General features: G+C 44.5%; 1 protein-coding gene across 1 annotated transcript in view; it reads left to right on the top strand.

Annotated features, from left to right (window-relative positions):
• Positions 1-20,850, top strand: part of LOC147733203 (mucin-2-like) — a 182,628-nt gene that overhangs the window by 101,455 nt on the left and 60,323 nt on the right. The window contains exons 8-10 of the mRNA XM_086956020.1: positions 16,194-16,332; positions 16,436-16,543; positions 17,971-18,144. Of these exons, the coding sequence (XP_086812146.1) occupies positions 16,194-16,332; positions 16,436-16,543; positions 17,971-18,144 (421 nt within the window). The remainder of the gene's footprint in view (positions 1-16,193; positions 16,333-16,435; positions 16,544-17,970; positions 18,145-20,850) is intronic.

Consider the following 20,850-nt stretch of genomic DNA (forward strand, 5'->3'; position numbering starts at 1 on the left):
TCTCATCTTGTGAAAATGCAGTCCACCCTCATCTGATGTTTCTAATTTTGGTCGAGTGTGTCTCAGACTAACTGTGTTGTCACGTCGTTCTAAGCTTCGTGGTGTTTCTGCAGTCTGTACAACGTCTGTGTCCAATATTTCAGGTTCAGTAGGGGACAAGTTAGGATCTTTACTTATCATAAAAGGTATAAAGACTGTTAGTCCTATCCACATCACTATTAACATAGCTACACTACATAAGCATATTTTACAGCAAGTTTTACAACACCCAAATCTGGACCTTCCAGCTACGTTTGAATCAGACATTTTAGCTTACAGGTGGCTTTTGCAACCCCTCTTTGTTTCTTTACACCAAAGGCTCACTCGGGTTTTCTCAAGGAGGGTCTTCGTCTGAACTCCGATCAGTGATGGACTCTTCGTCACTTTTACCACTTTGGTGGGGCTCATCAGTTTCTTCCAACACCAAGTATGTCCATTCAGGGCTCCGATACAGCCTGTTCTGTTTCTTTACTCTGTCGCTCTTTCTCAGCGACTTGCCTCGGGCTGCTTTTCTTTCACTTTCAGCCCTCTTTCCGTCTTTTCAGTTTTTCTTCGACTGTCTTTATTCGAAGTCTTAGTCTTTTGATGTATCGGGGTGCACCTTTGTCTCTGTGACTTCCAGTGGTCGAGGAAACTTGGCCTTCCTCGTGCACTCTTTTTATTTCACTTCGTTGTGGCACTTCTGTATCCTCAGAGTCTATTTCCCTTCCTGTCTGACTAGTTCCAGGTCTTTCATCTATTTCTTCTGCCTGGCCCCTAAGCTGGCCCTGTTCAGGTTGGAGTGGTATTTGCTCTTTACTTTCAGGTGACTTTGTTTCTATTTCCTGAACATGTTCATCTATCTCTATCAGTTCCTGTTCATGCACTCCGACCTCTTGATTTTCTTCTGCATGAACTTCAACTTTGACCACTATCTGTCCCTTTCCAGACTCTGGAGTTTCAGGTGGAGTGTCTTGATCTGTCCCTACTTGGCCTGCTTCCTGATCAGGTGTGATGTGAGTCTCGCTGACCTGACCTTCGTCCTCTAGTTCTGTCTCACCTGGACTATCCCACTCACTGTCTAGGTAAGAGTATTTCCGGGTTCGTATTGGATCAAGAACCTGGTCATCAGCAGGGTACCACTCAACGTCTCGACTTGTGCTCGGCAGTTCGATGTCAGCTAGATCCGGACTCTCTTTGGGAGTCTCCTCAGCTGGGCTGCCTTCAGCTTCAGTCGCGTTTTCTCCAGTTACCCGCTTTGTGTGGCTGGCATGGATCCACTTCGGTACACCAGCACACTTTACAGCAGTTGTAGTGACGAGGATCACTTGTCTTGGCTTTCCCCACTTTGATCTGAGGCAACTCTTCCGGGTGTGTTTCTTTAACACCACCCAATCTCCTGGTTGCAGTTTATGTGCTGGAGTCTTTGGCCAGTTGTCAGCTGTCTCTCCAATCTGGTGAGAGATAGAACGCACTTGGTCACCCAGCTGCTTGCAGTATTCTAGTATCAAATCATCAGAAATGCTTAGCAGTTTGTGTCCAGGTACCCATGCCTGTCGCATCACTCTCCCCATTAGCACTTCATGGGGGCTCAGGCCCGTTTTTCTGTTCGGAATACTTCTCAAACTCATCAGCACAAGGGGTAAAGCTTCTATCCAGTTCATTTTTTTGGAATCACACATTTTTGCCAGTCTGGACTTCAGGGTGCCATTTATTTGTTCAACTACCCCAGAAGCCTCTGGGTGGTATGCACAGTGCAATCTTTGCTTCATCTTAAATGCCGCACAGAGTTCTTCTAGGATATCGTTGGCAAAATGCCCACCTTGGTCTGTTTCAATCGTCTCAGGAATTCCATACCTAGGTATCAACTCCCTGAGCAATAGTTTGGCTACAGTTTGGGCATCATTTTTCTTTGCCGGGTAGGCCTCCACCCACCGGGAAAACAGGCAAACTATGACCAGGACATATCTATATCCTTTACATCTAGGCATTGTTATAAAGTCTGCCTGCATCCTGACAAAGGGACCCACTGCCTTACCAATGGTACTCTGTTCTACTACAGTCCTCTTTCCTGCATTGAATTGCTGACACACTAGACACCTCAGGCAAAGCCTTTCCGCCTGGTTCCTGAACTTTGAATTATAGAACACTTTGTCAAATACGCGACACATTGCGTCCATTCCCATATGTGTGGGTTCATGTATCATCCTGACCATGGGATCTATCAGGCTGTCGGGCAGCACAGGCACTCCAGTTGGGTTTACCACCACACCGTCATTCCTCACTTTGCATTCATTCGCACTCCATCTGCCTTTTTCTTCCCTGTCTGCTGCCTGTTGCAAGTCTCTCAATTCTTCCCATGTTGACACATTTTCAAACAACATCAGTTGGCAGCTGTTTCCACCCCATAACCCAATTTGGAGGGACATTTGGTATCGGGCACAAAACTGGGTGATTTGGTCAGCGTATCTGTTTCCGGCTCTCACATCATCATTTCCGGATCTGTGAGCCGCACACTTGACCACAGCCAATTCTTTGGGCAATTTGATAGCTTCCAGCAAATCGTGTACCACCCTTCCATTTCTGATAGGGGTACCTGAGGAAGTCATGAATTTTCTTTGCAACCACAATTGGCCGAAGTCATGAACAACCCCATAACAGTACTGACTGTCAGTATACACAGTTATTCTCTTGCCCTTACCCCTCTTACACGCTCTGGTTAATGCGATGAGTTCTGCTACTTGTGCAGATTTCACTTCGCATAGGTAAGATGCTTCCAGGGTGTGCGTCAATGTGACCACAGCATAGGCAGCACACAGACCTCCACTTTCATGTCTTAAACACGAGCCATCCACAAAGATGGTAAGATCTCCATCAAGTAAAGCTATTTCTCGGATGTCAGGCCTTGGCTTGGTGCTGAATTCTGTTAAATCGATGCAGTTATGTTCCCCTTCATCCTCGGCTTCTACATCCAGAGGAACAGGTAACAGTGTAGCAGGGTTTAAGACATTGCATCGGGAGATTATTAAATTTTCAGCACCGATCAAAATTCTCTCATACTTAGTCAGCCGACTAGGTGTGAGATACTGGGTCTTGGTTCTTGTCAGTAGGATTACAACAGAATGTGGAACATATATGGTGACAGGATGTCCCATGACAATATTCTCACTCTGTTCTAAACTGACGCATGTAGCAGCTACTGCTTTCAGGCATCCGGGCAATCCAGCAGCCACCGGATCTAGAGTGGCCGAGAAATAGGCCACGGGACGCCTGACCAGCCCATGTTCTTGGGTCAGGACTGAGAGAGCACAATTTTCCCTTGTGTCACAGAACAGTTCAAAGTTTTTGGAATAATCAGGCATACCCAATGCAGGGGCGGTACATAGACAATTTCGTAAGGTTACGCAAGCGGACATGCTTTCACTGTCCCAACTGACTGGGTCTTCCACTCCTTTCTTGGTCATTTTTATCAAAGGTTTTGCTAGAGCTGCGAATCCTACAATCCATTGCCTGCAATACCCCACAACTCCCAGGAACATTCTCACCTCTTTCTGAGTTCGGGGTAGTTCCATTGCTTTAATTATTTTGATCCTCTCTGTAGTGACTTTTCTGATCCCTTTCTCTATCTGGTGCCCCAGATAATTTACCGAGTTTTTACAGAACTGTAATTTGTCAGGCGACACTTTATGTCCTCCTTTTCCTAGGTGATTCAGCAAGGCGATGGTGTCTGTGACACAGTCAGTTTGGGTTTTAGATGCCACCAACAGGTCATCTATGTACTGCACCAAAACAGACTCTCTTGGCAGGACTAGAGATTCAAGGCATTTCTTTAAGATCTGGTTGAAAATCGATGGACTTTCAGTGTACCCTTGAGGGACACGATTCCAGACATAGATATGACTGTCAAATTCAAAACTAAAAAGGAACTTGCTTTCTGGATGCAATGGGATGGAAAAGAATGCATGGCACAGGTCAATGACAGTGAACCATTCCGCATTCCGGGGAATCTGGTATAATATCACTGCAGGGTTGGGCACAATGGGACAGCAAGGTACAACAATTTGGTTTACCTTGCGTAGGTCCTGCACTACCCGGTACTTTCCACTAGGCTTTTTAATCCCAATGATGGGTGAGTTGCAGGGACTGCTCATTACTTCCTGTATGATTTCTGCTTCGAGTAACCTGTTAATTTCAATTGCGACTCCTGCTTTTACTTCTGCACTCATTTTGTACTGTCTGGTTCTGGGGTATACAGCATTTGTCTTTATTGCTATTTTAACTGGGTCCACGTTTGCCATTAAGCCTACATCTTTTCCTGTGAAATCCCATACCTCAGGTACCACTCTCACCTGGAGGTCTTCAGGTAAGTCTTCAACAGACAGGGTTTTAATATCAGTGTCAGGTCTCACTAACATCAGTTTGTATAAGCCATCTTCATCGGGGGTCTGAATTTCAACACCTTTTGGTGTGCAAAAGATGGTGCAGTTCATTTCGCACAACAAATCACGTCCTAGCAGGTTCACAGGACTGGAATCACAGACCACAAATCTGTGCATTTCTTTAAAATTTCCTATGGAAATTTCCATAGGTTCAGTTACTGGAGTACTTATTATTTGATTGGAGACACCCACTACTTGCATTGCTTCTCCCGAGAGGGGTAGGTTAGGAACATCCACTGTTCTCACAGTGGACCGGGTAGCACCAGTGTCCAACAGAAAGGTGACATCTTTTCCCTCAACCTTTCCTTCAATGTATGGTCCAGTCTGGTCTACCGGTAAGGAGGCGCCAAGCACGCACTCCTTTTCCTCCCCCCTCAGGCCCCGTCAATCTTGTTCATCACAGAGGAAAGAATCGTTCAACAGATACTGCGGAATTGCTGCATTTCTCTCAATTTCTCCTTCCCACACCTCCGCCCTCTCATTCTGCTGACCCTGATTCTTATAATTCTGTCTAGGAGCGCGAGGTACTGGAGGTAGCTTTACCTGTTGCTGGTTCTTTCTTGTCCCCTCTTTCGGCACCTGTGGATTTAAACCATTTATAGGGGCATTACCTGCCTGCAGGTGTGGACACTCGTCTCTCCAATGCCCTAGCTGGCCGCACCCGTGGCAGGGAAACTTCTTCATAGCCTCTTCCCGACTCATTTTTGCCCGGGGCTTCCCTCCTCCCCCAGCATTGGCATTCTGAGCATTATTATTGGAATTCAATTTACTTACGGTTTTTCTTGCTGTTCAGCCAATTTCACTTGTGCCCACATAACCTTTTCCTTGAGGGCTTTCTTTTTATTCTCGATTTCATCCTCGCAGTACTTTGCGTATTTTAGGACATCATCTATGGGCTTTCCCTGCCAACTTATTTTATTATCTCGAATCCATTGGGATATTTCAGGCCTTAATCCTAGCGCGAATCTGTAACTGAAATGGGTCATGTCTTTCATGTCCACATTATCGATTCCACTGTAAGTTTTAAATACTTGCAGCAACCTTTCATAAAACGAGTGGACAGTTTCATCGCGCTCTTGGGTAGTTCTATCTATCCGGGTCCAATCGGTTTCTTTTGCCGGCACCTTTTTCTTGAGGTATTGTATGACTTGATCATACTTCCTCATTACTTCAGGTGAGGGAGCTCCTGTTTTCTCGTCTCTTGCATATTCCTCACTGGGCCAATCAATCTCAATTTTGCAATCGGTCCATAAATCTACAGGCACCACAATGTCGAAAAACCCATCCAGGTCTTTCAGAAGACATTTCTGAACTTTTATGAAGCGTTCGACCTGTCTGTACCAATCAACTGGTTTTTCCCGTAATTTCGGGAAGTCATTAGTAAATGACACAATATCCTGTCGGGACCAAGGGAAATGGACATATTTTCCCCCCGGGACCTCTCTCATGGGACACAATTTTTCTGCGGGGGTTACTTCTTTTAGCACGTATTCTGAAGCCTGAGACTTAGGCCTACTGTCTTCCTTTTTCTTTGCCCACCGGGTTCTCCATTTCCCTACATCCCCCCACTTCTGTAAGAGTTTCAATAATTCCTTTATCTGGATCTGTTTTCCTACCACATTCAAGCTCTCTAAGTCTTTGTCCGAAAAATCTACTCGGTAGGGTTTCTGAAGGATTTTGGAGCGACTGACATCGATTCCCATTTCCGTGGCTGTGTCCATCAATCTCTCATGGAGCAATCTAGCGTTCCGGGTAAGGTTTTTACTGATGAACAGTAACTCCTCTTCGCTGAAAGAGTTTAAGCGGTCTAATCCTACATTTCCAGCCATCATCTCTTCTATTTCTATTCTTAGTTTATAGATTTCTAATGGTTTGGGTTGGGGAGTGGTCTCTTTCTCCAACTCTTTGGTCCATCTGTCTAATTCTTCTGGAGATACTGCTGTGGCACTCCTAACCCCAGACGTACTTTCAATCAGAACCTCTTTTGCCCTACTCTGACTTCTTGCCCCTGGCATGCTAGTTCTAGATTCCCTAATGGGCATATCCATCAGGACCACTGATTCGCACTCGCTTTCTTGATCATCATCTATGAGCACTTCTTTTCTGGGGGGTGGAATGCTAGGAGTTGGCATTATTGGGGAGATAACAGGAGGACGAGGACTAGCCAGGTTATCCCTATAAAGAGGAATAGCGGGTCCAATAGTTACTGGGATAGTCAGGGAATCTGGATGGGGATGTATCTGGGCTATGGTCCGGACTAAATCATCTCGCTGTCTAGCCAGGGCTTCCTTCTCCTTCTCTTGTTCTCGCAAAGCCTTTTCTGCGGAATTGTCATGCAATACTTGGGGTACCAAGGGAGGGTAAATACTTGGGGCATTCGGAGTAACCAATCGAGGTGGGCCTTCTCCAAACGGCTGATAATTTGGGACCGTAGATTTAGGTCTGCAAAACCCATCCCCTTCACTGGTTTTACTATCCGTACCCGTTCCATCTGTCTCGCTATCTCTCCGACATCTGGGATATTTGGCAAACGGGTTTGGTGAACTTAAAGGCTCTGACTCTGCTACATAGGGAGGTGGGTTTTTCATCAACAAATCTTCTAGGTGCTCATCTTCTGAGTCCCCTACGGGCATTAAGTGATGGGTTTTTTCTTTACTTTTCCCTTTCCCTTGTTCTAATACCCCCATCATTGGAAACAAACCCTCCACCATCATGCTTTGTCTCCAATGTTTCATTTTCTGCTCTTTGGTTTCTCTATGGACCCTCGGATACCATTTGCTCACTCCCTTGTCCATCCGGGGTCTATCTCTCTCCAAAGCCTCAATTTCCCATTCTTCTAGGGCTTCGTACTGTGTCAATCTGGGTCAGGGGTGTAATTCATTCATGCGGGTCCTCAGGTTAAACAGGATCCTGCCATTGAACGTACCATCAATGGGAAATGCTAGAACCCCGTCATCTGCAGTATACTTTGCCCAATTCTCTAGCCATACACAGGTATGATACCCCTTTTCAAACATCATGAAGGAAGCAGGAGTATTCGGTGGAGGAATGATCACACCCTCCCTCGTTCTAATGGGCTTGTCTGTTTTAAAAAAATTCTTTACCTTGTCGGCAAATGACATTTTTCTTTTTATTCCATACATCATGTGCTGTCTACCTCGTATAATCTGTTCCTTATAGAAGCCTGAGTTTTGTGGATTAGGTAAGAACTCAGGATACCACATATGCCTTTCCAGGCTCGCTTCTAACTCGGCCTGATTAATTTTGTTTACCTTTGTACTTCCAATGCTAGCGCGCCTTTTATTTCGTAGAAACCAATCAACTCTGTGAATACAAAAATCCTTGTCCAATGGGTGCGCGGCCTTTCGCGAGACCAGGTCTCACGCTCCGGCGCTCACCCCTCCCTTACAAATTCAGCTTCACTACACACCCGCTGTCTTGACCAATACCAGCGCGGTACGGAGTGACGTCAGAGCAGTCTTCCGACCGACGCCCTCCTTCACAAGGTAACGGAAACTTTTAACTTTTCCTAAAGTGCGAGTGCAAATCTTAGTCAACAACACACAACGTTTGCCACTGTGTCTGAGTGTTCTAAATAGATAGAAAAATTTTCTCTCACTACAAGTAAACCACTTCTGTCTACTTCTCATTCACTCCGGATAGACTTCTTTGCCTAATCCCTCACATGAGCAATATAGAACCTGTTATTCTTCTGACTCATCCACTTCTTTCCGGGATATATACTGAGCCAGGATTTCACCAGTGTACTATTTTACTTACCATTCAAGCCTCGGAGACCCTATTATTCCTCCCACATGCGACCCTTACTAGGTGATATCACAAGGGAAGTTTTATACAAAAGGACTCGTAGCTATCAATTATACAGATGCAAAAAGATCCTAATTAGTGCTTCCAGGTATTCCTAACCCTGCACTAATGACTCTAGACAAGTGACCTTGCCAGCTAACCGGATTCTACTCACCGTTAGCTATATACTTCCCCGGGGATTCGGACTACACTGAACACTTACAAACAGTTCTTTGTTAATACTACATATAACACTTATAGCAGCAATGCAAAAAATCATATACATAGACATATAAATCCTTAAAACATTGCAAAATATTTGAATCAACGCAATAGAAAAATCAGCAGCACATTTTATTTTCACGGTTTGTTTATCAACTATCCCGTCTACCTATTTTAACTAGTCCTAACCATAGCTTTGCTACCAGAAAATTACTGATAGAGCGCGCAGGTCACCCGGGTCACTAAGTTTACCAATTTTCCACGCACTGAGCCCAGGCGTGCATACAAATGACAATGTTTCTGTGTGAACCGGGTGAAATCCTTTGCACGCTACTATGAGTAATTCGGGGGGTGACTTCACACCACTGCTGATCATGTACCTGACTTACCACAGGCACATTACTCCTGACGGATCAGGAGCTAGCAGGGAATAGGTGACAGGATTCCTAGAAGAAATACACTTTTAAACCAAAATACATTTATCCACACTATATACTGTAAAATGACCACAGACACCTGATGAGTTTAAAGGTTTATCAAGAGATTTCAGAATGAATATGCCAAGATGATAAGCCAAATACACAGTAACACATCAAGTGTTAAAATGAATGCCACAATGTAACTATGGATTAGGGCAAGTACCATTAGAACAATTGGGGACACTGCAAAGTAATGAGCTATTCACCGCAAACTTAAACTAGGGCAAGGGACATGAAACAGGACCTAAAATGAGTACTTAAACTAGGCTAGTTATTCTATTCTTACTAAATTTCACTGCAATCATACTAAGGGAAGGGAAAAAATGGAACATACTATTATAATATGACAATTTAATAATGTCCTACAGGTAGGGAGAGAAGTGGAACAGTTCTAATAAACAATTGCATATAAGTTGCTTTCAAAGGCAATAGGGCAATATCACAGGCAAGAGTGCTTTATTAAGAAAAGAAGAAAGAGAGATAGAAAGACGTAAACCCACAGATTAATAATTACCTAATTAGAAATGAGGACTAACCCTGGCCACGGGTCAGTTTGGAAAGACGGGGACAAGGACCCTCAAGGAATGGAATACCAGAATGCGAGCAGGTACAGCTCACGGACAGTCAGGACAGGATACCCCTCAGGTTTGGGTCAGGGCTGGGCTCACCAAGGTACGACCAACACCCACAGCTTCGGATGCAACGCCTGCGTTACCCCTCTCTGCAAGTAATCCGCCAGTAACCCCGATTGGGTTTTCGAATTTCCCCAGCAAAGTGCTTCGCCAGCACTTAGGACTATTTTCCACCCCTAGGGGCTTGTGGAAAAATATGGACAGAGTGCTCCGCAGCACTCTAGATTGAGCACCTATAGAGTTCGTAGGGTCAGTGACAGGTCTGCTACTCGGACAAGTCGGACAATTTCCCTAAGCTACACTAGGCCAGTTATACGGTTTGGGGACCATTAGACCTCCCACTAATGTTGCAAGTGCCAGTTTCCCACATTATGATTGGTCAGGAGAGGTGATTTGGTCATTGTCACTTCCTAGAATTCAGTGTTCACATCATTACTATTAAAATTTGCACACCCGCCCCTGGGTTCACGTTCCCAGGCATAGGAATACAGAAGACAATGAGAGAGAGCATGTTGCAGATACATTGTTTCACAGTCAAGGAAAAATGCTGTGTCTTCGAGGTGGGTTCTCAGGCGCATCAAGCCTCAGGTGCCAGCTGGCTGGTTCTAGCTTCTGCTCAGTGAGGTTTCCCCCATGTCACGTGACAGGGTTCAGAGGAGCTTCAGTATGGCGTAGCTCACGTTTTCCTCAGCCCCAGAGACGCGGTACATGAAAAGTAAGCGAGAACAAATTAGAATCATACATAAAAATGATCACACTGTATACCGTGGTAGATTTTAACACACCCCTTACTTTATAATATCTATAGTATTAAAGTTTAGTGCAAAAAAGACAGATAGGCTGAAGCAGCGGTTGCAAGCAGGGAGCGTGGTGCGAGACAAGCGGCCATTTTTGCATCAGTGCGCATGAGCAATACAATCCCTCCAAAATGCGAGTGCGTCACATCACATGGGTATGACCGACGCATGCGCAGACTGGATTTCTGCGAAGCAGCCATTTCCATAGTGCTAGCATTGTTAGGATGAAAAGACACACAGGCAAGCCTCTCGGGGACACCCGCGTGTTGGGGAAAATGCTAAATAAACGACGGACAGTTGGATTAATATGATTATAAGATAGGCGAGGTTCATGAATAAGAGCAAGTCGCTTTACGTGAGAATCCTTGCTCCATCAGGGGTGCCCCCTTAGACTCATCCTTAAGTGATTTGCTAGTAGTTTCGAGCTATTGCATAAGTTTAACATTCTGAGTGTTATTCAGGACCAGTGCCTTTACCATCCCCAGAAAGGTGACATCCATTAGGGAGACAAGGCTTAAAATGAGCACGTCTTGAGTAAAGTCAGAATCATTTCCCAGGGAATGAATCTATTTTTTTTGTTCATGCTTATTAACAACAGCCATCCTCATTGATCCAATAAACGATTCTTCGTGCTCTTTACATTCAATAAAAAGTGTGTATTTATGTTGTGCACTGTATGATGGTTCAACAAATCTACACCAGACCCAGCACCCTCATGATTATTGGGGAGGATGAAGACCTTGGGGGTATGGCTTCTAAACCCCCTACTCCTCTGGCCTTGTAGCCCCCTGTTATGTTTGAAAGACTTGACAGCTCCAGGTCCCCTAAACATGTTCTAACACTCAATGTTTTTGTCAAAAGGGATACTGAATTTTTCGCTGGCTCTTCAGAGGAAAGAAAGCAAAGCAATAGGGGCTTCATTTCCCCTTGGATCTCCCCAGCACCACCTTACATCCCACCTACACTTTGTGATCTCTTCACACTGACAGATCCATTCTCAACTTCAACATCAACATTACTTTTGACCAAAACTGAGTTACCTTCCCCCTCGCTCTTGTCAGACCTTAGACTTCTGACTTTAAAATGTTTTGCAAAGTCCACCTAAGAGAATGACAGTTTGTCACCTGATCTGATAGACTTCTGCTTACACCCTACAGACTGGTCCTTTTTCATCCCTGAGGACAGGGGTACCAGAAGTCTTGATAGTCTCCATAGTAGGAGTGCTTGCCGGTGATGCAAACGTAGGTTCCAACATTGATTTCAACATTGATTCAATTGTTTCCACTGTAGAAACTGTAGACTTGCCCAGATGACCTTGACTTAGCCAAGAGGGAGAGACACTACAAAGCCACCCCCAGGGTGGATGATGAGGAAGATGACGGGGTTGTCACATTTGAACCCTCAATTGAGTGGGGTACCGCACTACCTAAGTGGCCCTCAACTGCCCACGTTGTGATAATACTCTAACAAAACATCGCCACTGTTTTTGGAAGCAGGCAAGGAACAAGGAGAGGCAGTGCTGATACCTCTGGAGGTCTCATTAAGGCAAACCGTCAGACTGAGAATCCTTGATCAATGGTCCTCCTTGCCCATTAATGGGAGCCACATAGGCATCTGTGGATGGCATCTGGGGGTAAAACAAACAGGCTCCAAGGAACCTAACAGTGCGTTATGCCCAACTACAAGTGGCTCTTAAGGCTAACTTTTCCCCCCTTATGCTGATTTGAGCTGTCAGCTCGACTCCCCCTTCCTCTTGGCCTTAATAGGTGCTCTGCCATGAAGAGAATCGATACTAATATTCAAAAGGCTTAAAGTGGATGGGATGATACAGGATAATAATTTCACAGAAGGCTATCTCCAACAGTTGTCTTGATTAAAAGTTATAACAGTCAAAGCGATGGCTGAGTGGTTGGAGCAATGGCACAAAAAAGCACAATGTGCAATAAAGAAGGTAAGGGGAATATTTGCTTTACAGGCAGCACATTTACATGCATTAGGCAGGCAATAGGCAGCAGGCAGGGGTAGGCAGTAAGCAGTAGGCAGTAAATAACAGCACCACACAACACAGCACTAGTCCAAAAGGCCCTGTAGCAGACTCACTAGAAGAGAGCATAGGCAGTTCCACAGAACTTAAGCTAGACCTGCTCCCTAAAGAGGCTGCCGCCGTGCACTGCGCTCTCAATGCTGTAAATGCCTAAAGTTCCCCTCCTCTCATGTCCCGTCTTTGTAGCACTTTGGGCCCTAGAGTTGCTGAAGCCCCAAAGTCTGAAAGCAAGTATGGAAGCAATAGCAGTGGGCAAAATCAACTCCTTGGACAGGAAAAGAAGTACAGCAGAACCAGTGCTGATCCTGGTGGGAAACTGTGGGGCAATTGGCAGAATAAAAAGATGCCCTATCCCCAACCAGAACGTGACTGCAATACTCTGCAAACTCCTTGCTGCATTGATCACATTTAACATGGCAATGGAGGGAGTTTTCTCGTTCAGGCATGGGCGCCACAGTGATCTTTGAGTACCCAGAAGCTCTTCTTCATGTCCTCTCGAACGTTCCAGCCTCCAAAAGACTCAACGACGAAACTCATCAGGCTTTTGGGGGTTGGTAGAGCTTCTTGGTCCTTTAATGCCACAGTGCCCGAGAGGAGAAGGGAACACTAGATCAAAAGCACAAGCTTGCTTCAGGGCAAATTGGCAGTGGCAGCATCTCCCCGTAGACCGCAGTTCAGTCCTCGTTCCTCACTCCATGCTCTTCCTCTCAGCGTCAGCGTCTGCCTCCTCCTCCTCATGTTACACAGGCTGCAGATGGGATGGGTGCCCAAATTATAGGTGCCCCCATACTGGGCATATGCATGGGGAGTTGCAATAGTGATTTGGAGGAGGACCACGTGGAACACTGACAAGGAGATCTGTGACAAAGATGACAGATGCATTATCCTATGTGGGATCAAGTGGGGGAAATACATGACGATTGTTTCTGTGTATGGCCCAAACATACACATACCCTATTTCTTTATGGAGTGGTTGTGCCGAGTGGTGGGCTAGAGCTGTGGGTCTGTGGTCTGAGAAGGAGACTCCAATGTGATATTAGATGCAATAGTAGACAGACCTAGCATCACATGACATCTGCACCTGAAGGTGGCTCACCTACTGCAGAGTTTCATTTTGGATAATGACTTAGTGGACATGCGGAGGCTCAACAATGGAAATGCTGTTGAGGGCACATGCACCACATACACACGAAATTTATGGTCCCGGATAGTCTATTGGTTGGTCTCTTGGGATAGATGCCCTTGTGTGGTTCGAGTGGAGCACCTGCCGAGAATTACTCTGGTCACTCCCCTGTGCTCATGTAGCTCTCTACAAAGGGCAAGCACAGGAGGGTGTTTGCATTGAGACTTCTATTGGGGCTCTCTGTGCTCCACTCTTTCAGTAGGACATCCATCAAGCGATTGTGGTCTGCTCCACCCTTAATTCTCAGATGGTGTCTTCTTCAGGCAATATTTTGGGGGGCTTCAAGGTGGCGATAAGGGGGACCTTTATGTCTAAATAACTGGGTGTATCGCTGTGTGACTAAATTATGTGCCTGGAGACGCATATTCACAGTCTGGAGCTGTGCTAAATTATGACTGGTGCTGCAGTGACACTTGCGGTCACTAAGCAAAAGCTCACTTAATATAATCAGCTGGCTGACATGGAGCTATATTACTTGAGCAAGGAATCCATATCCAGAGTGTACGGGTATGGGGACAGAGCAGGCAAGCCGCTGGCCAGGTTTCTCCAGTAGCCTTGGACAACTGAATACATACCTCAGATTGTAGATGAGTCAGGGGAGGTACATATGGACACCAACGGTATCACCCAAACCTTCATACATTTCTATGGCACCTCGTACCAAACCATGGTTATCCCGACTGCAGACCAACTCACTGCCTATTTGGATTCCCTAGAGCCTCTCCAGCTGGGCAATAAACACAGGCAATATCTGGATGTCCACTTTACTAGTTGAGGATGTTGTGTAAGTGATGTATACCATGCCTGGGGAGATGGCATGTGAGTTGTCAGGCAGGGGGATACCCCACTTGCTCAGGACCCAGATGCCAGGGGCTCCATGGCCATGGCAAACAGGAGGGGTTGGAGTAAGCAGCACTGCCGATTGCTCGCGTTTTACCATGAAGGGCTCGGAAAAAGACCTCCCAAATCGAGTTTTGGTCATAGGGGAAGTATAAAGGAGCTGTGTTGGCTCAGCTATGTAAGCACCAATGCTGAACTCCACCAAGAGGGCAAATAGATAGTCCCTGCTAAGGGAGTCAAATGCCTTATAGACATCAAGCCCAAACGCTATTGCTCTGGGCCATTCCTACCTATATTTCTCCAATAAGAGCCAAGACTTTGCAACACTCACATACATTGCAAAGTCTGTTGCGAAGTCTTGGCTATTATGGGAGTAATGCACCTTGTCCCGAACTCATTCACTTTGGGTCCAATTGAGCAAACCCTCTATAACAGCTCACACTACACAAAAAGCAATGACAAAGCTAATGAGCTTGTTTTATTTTATAAGTATGAGGGTTTTTTCATTGATTCACACGTGGGTGTGATTGTGTGTGTGGTTCTGAGTGTGTGCATGTGAGTGTGTTTGGGAAGGGCATTGGTTGATAAGTGGATAAGTGTGAGAATTAACAGTGTGTGGTTGGATGCATGGGTGAGTGCATGAATCCATGGCGCTTCTGAGTACTTGAACAGATGGTTGGGAGAGCAGATGAGTGAATGGGTACACATGTAAATTACTGACAGGATTGCTGAATAATATTATAAACTGAAGATAAAGCCTTTGATTGGGATGACACACCACCTCTCCCAGGGTTGTTCTCCACTGCATGTTGACAACAAAGTGTGCTAAGTCTGGTCTTTCATGCTTTTTGACTGGGAAACATCATTAACAACGCGGATAATACACCGTGATGCTGTTACATCGCGGTCGTTACAACGACCACGATGTTACCACGATATGCCATTACAACGCAAGTCTTTACATCGACTTGCGCTAGATGGCGTGCTTACATTAAAAATAGTGTTGTTTATTATCCTTCCCTACTGATAAGTGGACTGGAGTTGGAATAGTAAATTAGACTTTTCTAATGTTAGAACGCCATCTAGTGCAAGTCGATGTAAAGACATGCGTTGTAAAAGCATAGCGTGGGAACATGCAGTCGTTGTAACAACTGCGATGTAACAGCACGCGTTGTAATAGCACGCATTGTAACATCATACAACCTTTTTGACTAGGGTGCATATCCAAGATTTTTCTATGACAGCATTACGTTATGGGTCTAGCTTGGAGGGTGCTGAGGTTCAGGACTACTGGACCTTATTAGCAATTTTTTGGAGTCCCCCTTATTCCCTGTAGCCTAGATTTAGTTTTTACAATAACCCCTGCTCCCTATATCCCATTTTCTTTATTTTAGTATCATTTTAATCACTGTGTGCTTGGTGCAGTTGAGCATTTATCAAGTACATTTGTTTCTGAGGAATGCCTTGCATTGCTACCAACGGTGAGACGGATCTACTGATCCACAGAGAAACCAGTTTACCGAATACGATTATGATTGCTTTTGCGTTGTGGGAGCTCAGGTAAATCTTGCATTAATAAGTGTAGCTTGACAATCAGGTTTCCTACATTTTCCTTTTTTCCCAAATTCAAGCCTATGTTTTGTGACTGGTCTTTATTAACTACTTTGAGCTTTTTATATACAGACTAAAATCAGAATTGAAAGAAGTTTAATGTAGATATATTGCTTTTCAGCACATGCACCAACGGGAGATGGAATTGTACAAAGATGGCAACACTTGCATCATGTAGCCTATATGGACAGGGCCATTACAACACTTTTGATGGACGAATCTACACCTTTAACGGAAATAGCGAATACATATTGGCTCAGGTACCCACTTATTTTTTCATTTACCTAGTTGTGCACTATAGGTGCTCTCATTATAGTTGAAACTGGCATTTCATAAATTTCACTCTATAATTTTTCTCCAAAGGATTATTGCAGCTCTCAATCCATGAATACCTTCCGGGTTATTACAGAGAACATGCTTTGTGGCTCTCACGGGATGACATGCTCTAAAGCCATCAAAATCCTTATAGGGGTGAGTAATTTGATGGTCTGCTTGGGTAAATCTTAGTGCTTACAAGACCTCGGGATGATAGTAGCTGAATAATGTTAAGGTGTCTGCAGGTTACTCACCAATAGAGTAACTTTCACTAATAGGTATGGCAGTCCAATAGGGGGCCTAGCAAAGAACATGGTAAACCACTGCAACGGTTTTAGATGAAGCTTTGTATTTGGAGTTAGGAGAACTAGGTTCAAATATTGGTTCTCACTGTCTTGCTCTAACAAATAGTTCACTGGACTGCATCAACTTTGAAGTGTAAACATGTGTTCACATTAGCAATGGTGAGAAGCTGTATCTGAAAGGTAAACTGTAAGAAGAAAGTGGAATCTCTTGGGCTTGTTTAAGTCTTTTTTTTAATCAGGTCAAATTAAATAATATATATTTTTTTATTCAGAAAATATAACCTACCAAAGAGCAGCACGCCTTGCTACCTTCCGATTGCTTATTTATGCTTGTCAGAGATCCAGAAAGATGCTGAGTGTTACTGCTCTGCAGTAAGTTATAGAGAAGAAAATCCCATATAAGAGCTAAGGAGTGTGCAAATTAAGGCGTGGTTTGACTTGTAGGTTTGTGAATGGCTATAAATTTGTGTGTTCTTCGCATTCGCAAACTCATCTACGATCCTTACTCATATGAAAATGGTTTGCAAAAAGCCAGAGTAAATCCTCTTCAATGGTGGGTAGGGGATAGAAACGCACTCAAACCTTGTGGGGTGTAGGAAAAGGTGTTTCTAAAGAGGGAAAAAAAAAATTTTTGCGGAGAAATTTAAAAGAAATTTAAAAAATGAGCGCAGTTGCACAGCATTTCTGCCATTCCTAGGTGCCGAATATTACTGCGTGTATAATTCCACTTTTAGGAAATAGCAACATGTAGTAATGTCACATGTCCTTTTCAATATAGTATTGTATTGTAGCATTTATGCAGCGGTGCATGCCTCTGATAGGGTCACAAAGTGCTTGAGTGGTGGGCCTAAAAACCTGCAACTGAAAGCGCTCCCTGGGCACACAACTGTCAAAGGTTATGGTTCAAGAATCGCCAAAAGCAGTACATCTACAGCCATTTGTGAAAGTACTACTAAAACTACAGATTTACTACCATTTTGTGAATTGCCCCATTCCCTTTGGAATCCTAGCCTTCCTGGAGCATAATCCACTTTTCCATATTCTTTCCCCAAAAGGGGTGTGATGTTCTCTGCTACTGGCAGCAAACACTGTGAAGCCACCAAAGAATTATTATTGTTTACCTCATTGTAGTCAAGATTTACCAGTCCTCTTGCTGCATCACAGAGATGCTGCAGAACCAAACATCCTTTGCAACCTACCATCTCATATGTACATGTTGTGCCTGTTGAGTATGAACAATAGATAATTTTTGGGATGTGTCTTTTCTTCCTACACTAGAAATGCATTCTGGTCCTACATAGAGAAACGTATCGGGAGTTTGTATGTGACACTAAGGTTCCATATATCATACGGCAGAGCGGAATGTTCCTTGTGGTCGAAGCCAATATTGGAGTAATAATCATATGGGACAAGAAAACCAGAATCACCATCAAGCTCACAGCTGATTTCAAGGTATGGTTCAGGAGTCACAATGAGTACTGGCATTTGTGTGTAGGAATTATAAAGACTTGCAGTAGAAACTAAACTTGTGTTGTAGAAAAAACAACTGAAAAACGGAGAGATTATAAAACCAAGACCTCCAAACCAAGGTTGATCAAATTATTTTCGATATTTGAATTTGCGAAGAAATGTTTTCATATTTCTTTGTCACGCCTTGACAGCTTCACAATGAAACAAGTTGGCAAAGGTTAAAAAAACACCAAAAAAGGGCATTTCACGGGTAAACCAAGGCTAAGCTGCTGGGACAGCTCCTCTTCTGGGGCATTAGACCCCCGTGCTCCCAGTATGAGGTGTCAGTTCATAATCCTCAGCAGGAAGTGCAAGTTAAAAATTAAGCTCTGTAGGACTAGCAGCCTGATTCATGAAAGACCTGTTTTGCGAGTCTTTAATAGCGATTCATAAGGAATCACTATTACAGGCTCGCAAAACGGGATTCATGTAGGAATTGCAAAAAAAAATGCGATTCCTACATATTCCTTATTTTGCGATTAGCAAATTGCTGATCGCAAATAAGGAATAACTCCCCATTCATTCCTATGGGCCAAAAGGCCCATAGGAATGAATGGGGAGTATTCCTTATTTGCGATTAGCAATTAGCTAATCGCAAAAAAGATAGCGATTTAAAGGGTGTCAGGGGTGTCCAAAGGACACCCTGTAGCACCCCTTAAATGAACATTTGAACAGGTGTTGCGCACACACATGTCCAAAGGACATGTGTGTGTGCAACATGCAACTTAGAAAAATGCTTTTAAAAGCATTTTTCTAAGTTTTCGCTATTTACCACAAGGTTTGACCTCGCGGTAAATAGCGGGCCAAAAATGCGAATTCGCAATTTTAAAATGGATGATGAATTGCATTTAAGGAATCTCAAATAGAGATTCCATAAATGTAATTCCTCGCAAAATTGCGAAATCGCTATTAGCGATTTTTGCATTTGGGATGATGAATCCCAAATGCAAAAATCGCACTCGCAAAGGGCCAGATTCTCAGATTCTGGCCCTTTGCGAGCGCAAATCAGCTTGATGAATCAGGCTGTTGGTCCCTTGCTGCTCCTTAGGTTAGTTGTGCTGCCTGCGGGGGCGCTGTCAAATCAAGGAGGGATGGCCAATCCAGGGGATTGACAGTGCCGGCAGATGGCAGCATTAGCTGAGGTGCGCATGTCGGGTTGGCCAGATCTCAGTCTGTGGCCATCCTGAAGTGCACTTCAGGCTTCGAACCAGCATTCTGTTTGGGAGCATGAAGAAACGCAGCAGCGTCTCCCCCATCTCCTTTGGAGTCTTGGGTCCACCTGCCTGAACCAATCCTTACTTTGCTCTCGTACAATTTTACGTATAAAAAAAGCATGAGAACAAAGCCCGGATTGGTTCTGGGAAAGCTATGCTGTCCCTGCGGCCCACGCTTAAAGGAGTGTGGGGGCAGGATGATGAAGTGCATGGCTAATCACTGTGTGAATTAATTTTAAAGCCAAACAGTGACTGGGCTTGACACAATGGTGCACAGCATTAGTACAGCATTGTGCATAAGGAGAGTGGACCGAATAGCAGTCGCCTTCTTCGTGCTTTGCCAGGCCCACAATCCGAGTTTAACCGCATCGCTGCGGCGGCTTTTCCCGCTGTGTGCGGCTATTTTCAAAAAGCTGCGTTGCATGACGAGCTCAGCTCATCATCAGCATACGAGCGCCGCAGCTGATGATGAGCTGAACTCGTCATAGTCAGCAAAGCGTATATACAGGCCTAGTGCTAACTGAGTCTTGTTCTGACCAGACTTGGACTTTACAGGACTTGGTGTCATTGCAGAGTCCAGTGTGGCAAAGGCCTGAATTATTTATAGTAGTAGCTAGTTTAACTCATCCGTCTGCCTTCCTGGGACCATATTGATTTTGTTTAAAATGAAAATAATAAAGCTAGATCTCCAAAAGCATCAGGCTACCCATGGCCTCCCACCTTCCTTTCTGCCCTGTTATCCATTTAGAGCCTAACAGAGCTCTACCTATGTACCCCAATCCTGACCTGCCGCAGCGCCCATACTATTCAGCTATAGAGAGACAACCCAACAAATTCACCTCCTCTCTGATATACCGCACCTGGAAGTGCGTGAGCCAACAGATCCTTATGGAGAGCCGAGCCGGCGGCAAGGCTCTGTTTTGAGCTTCAACACGAGGCTTCCGATCTACACGTTTAACATGTAAATCATGATGTAAAAATATTAGTCTTAAAATTCAAAGTGTTTTTTTTTTAAAAAACATGCCCATTCCTTTCCATTCAGTACGTTAGATTGTATTGTTACATTTTGTGGCCTTTATCATAAGAGAGTTTCTATGCATGAACTTTGAAACATTCAGTGCCCCACCCCTACAGTGCTGTGATTAAGATGCCGCCAGTGAACCAAGAGGTAAGTCAGTTGTTAGATACCCTACATGTAGGAGCTTATTTTTGAGCCCATGGTGCTGATAGAGCATCACTTTTCATGACGCACCACAGACTACAAAAGCATCTATGAGGACACACAAAGCCACTTTGCATGGCTTTCAATGGCCTTGTAGATGTGGAGTTAAAGCAAGGCAGCGCAGAAAGCTGGATTGTCGTACTCTGTGCTCTGGAGGCATTCTATGGATATTGTAGTTGGTGTTCCCATGCAATACTCATTTATGTTTTTTTC

Source organism: Lissotriton vulgaris, chromosome 2_1 (genome assembly GCF_964263255.1).
Source record: "Lissotriton vulgaris chromosome 2_1, aLisVul1.2, whole genome shotgun sequence".
Taxonomy (NCBI): domain Eukaryota; kingdom Metazoa; phylum Chordata; class Amphibia; order Caudata; family Salamandridae; genus Lissotriton; species Lissotriton vulgaris.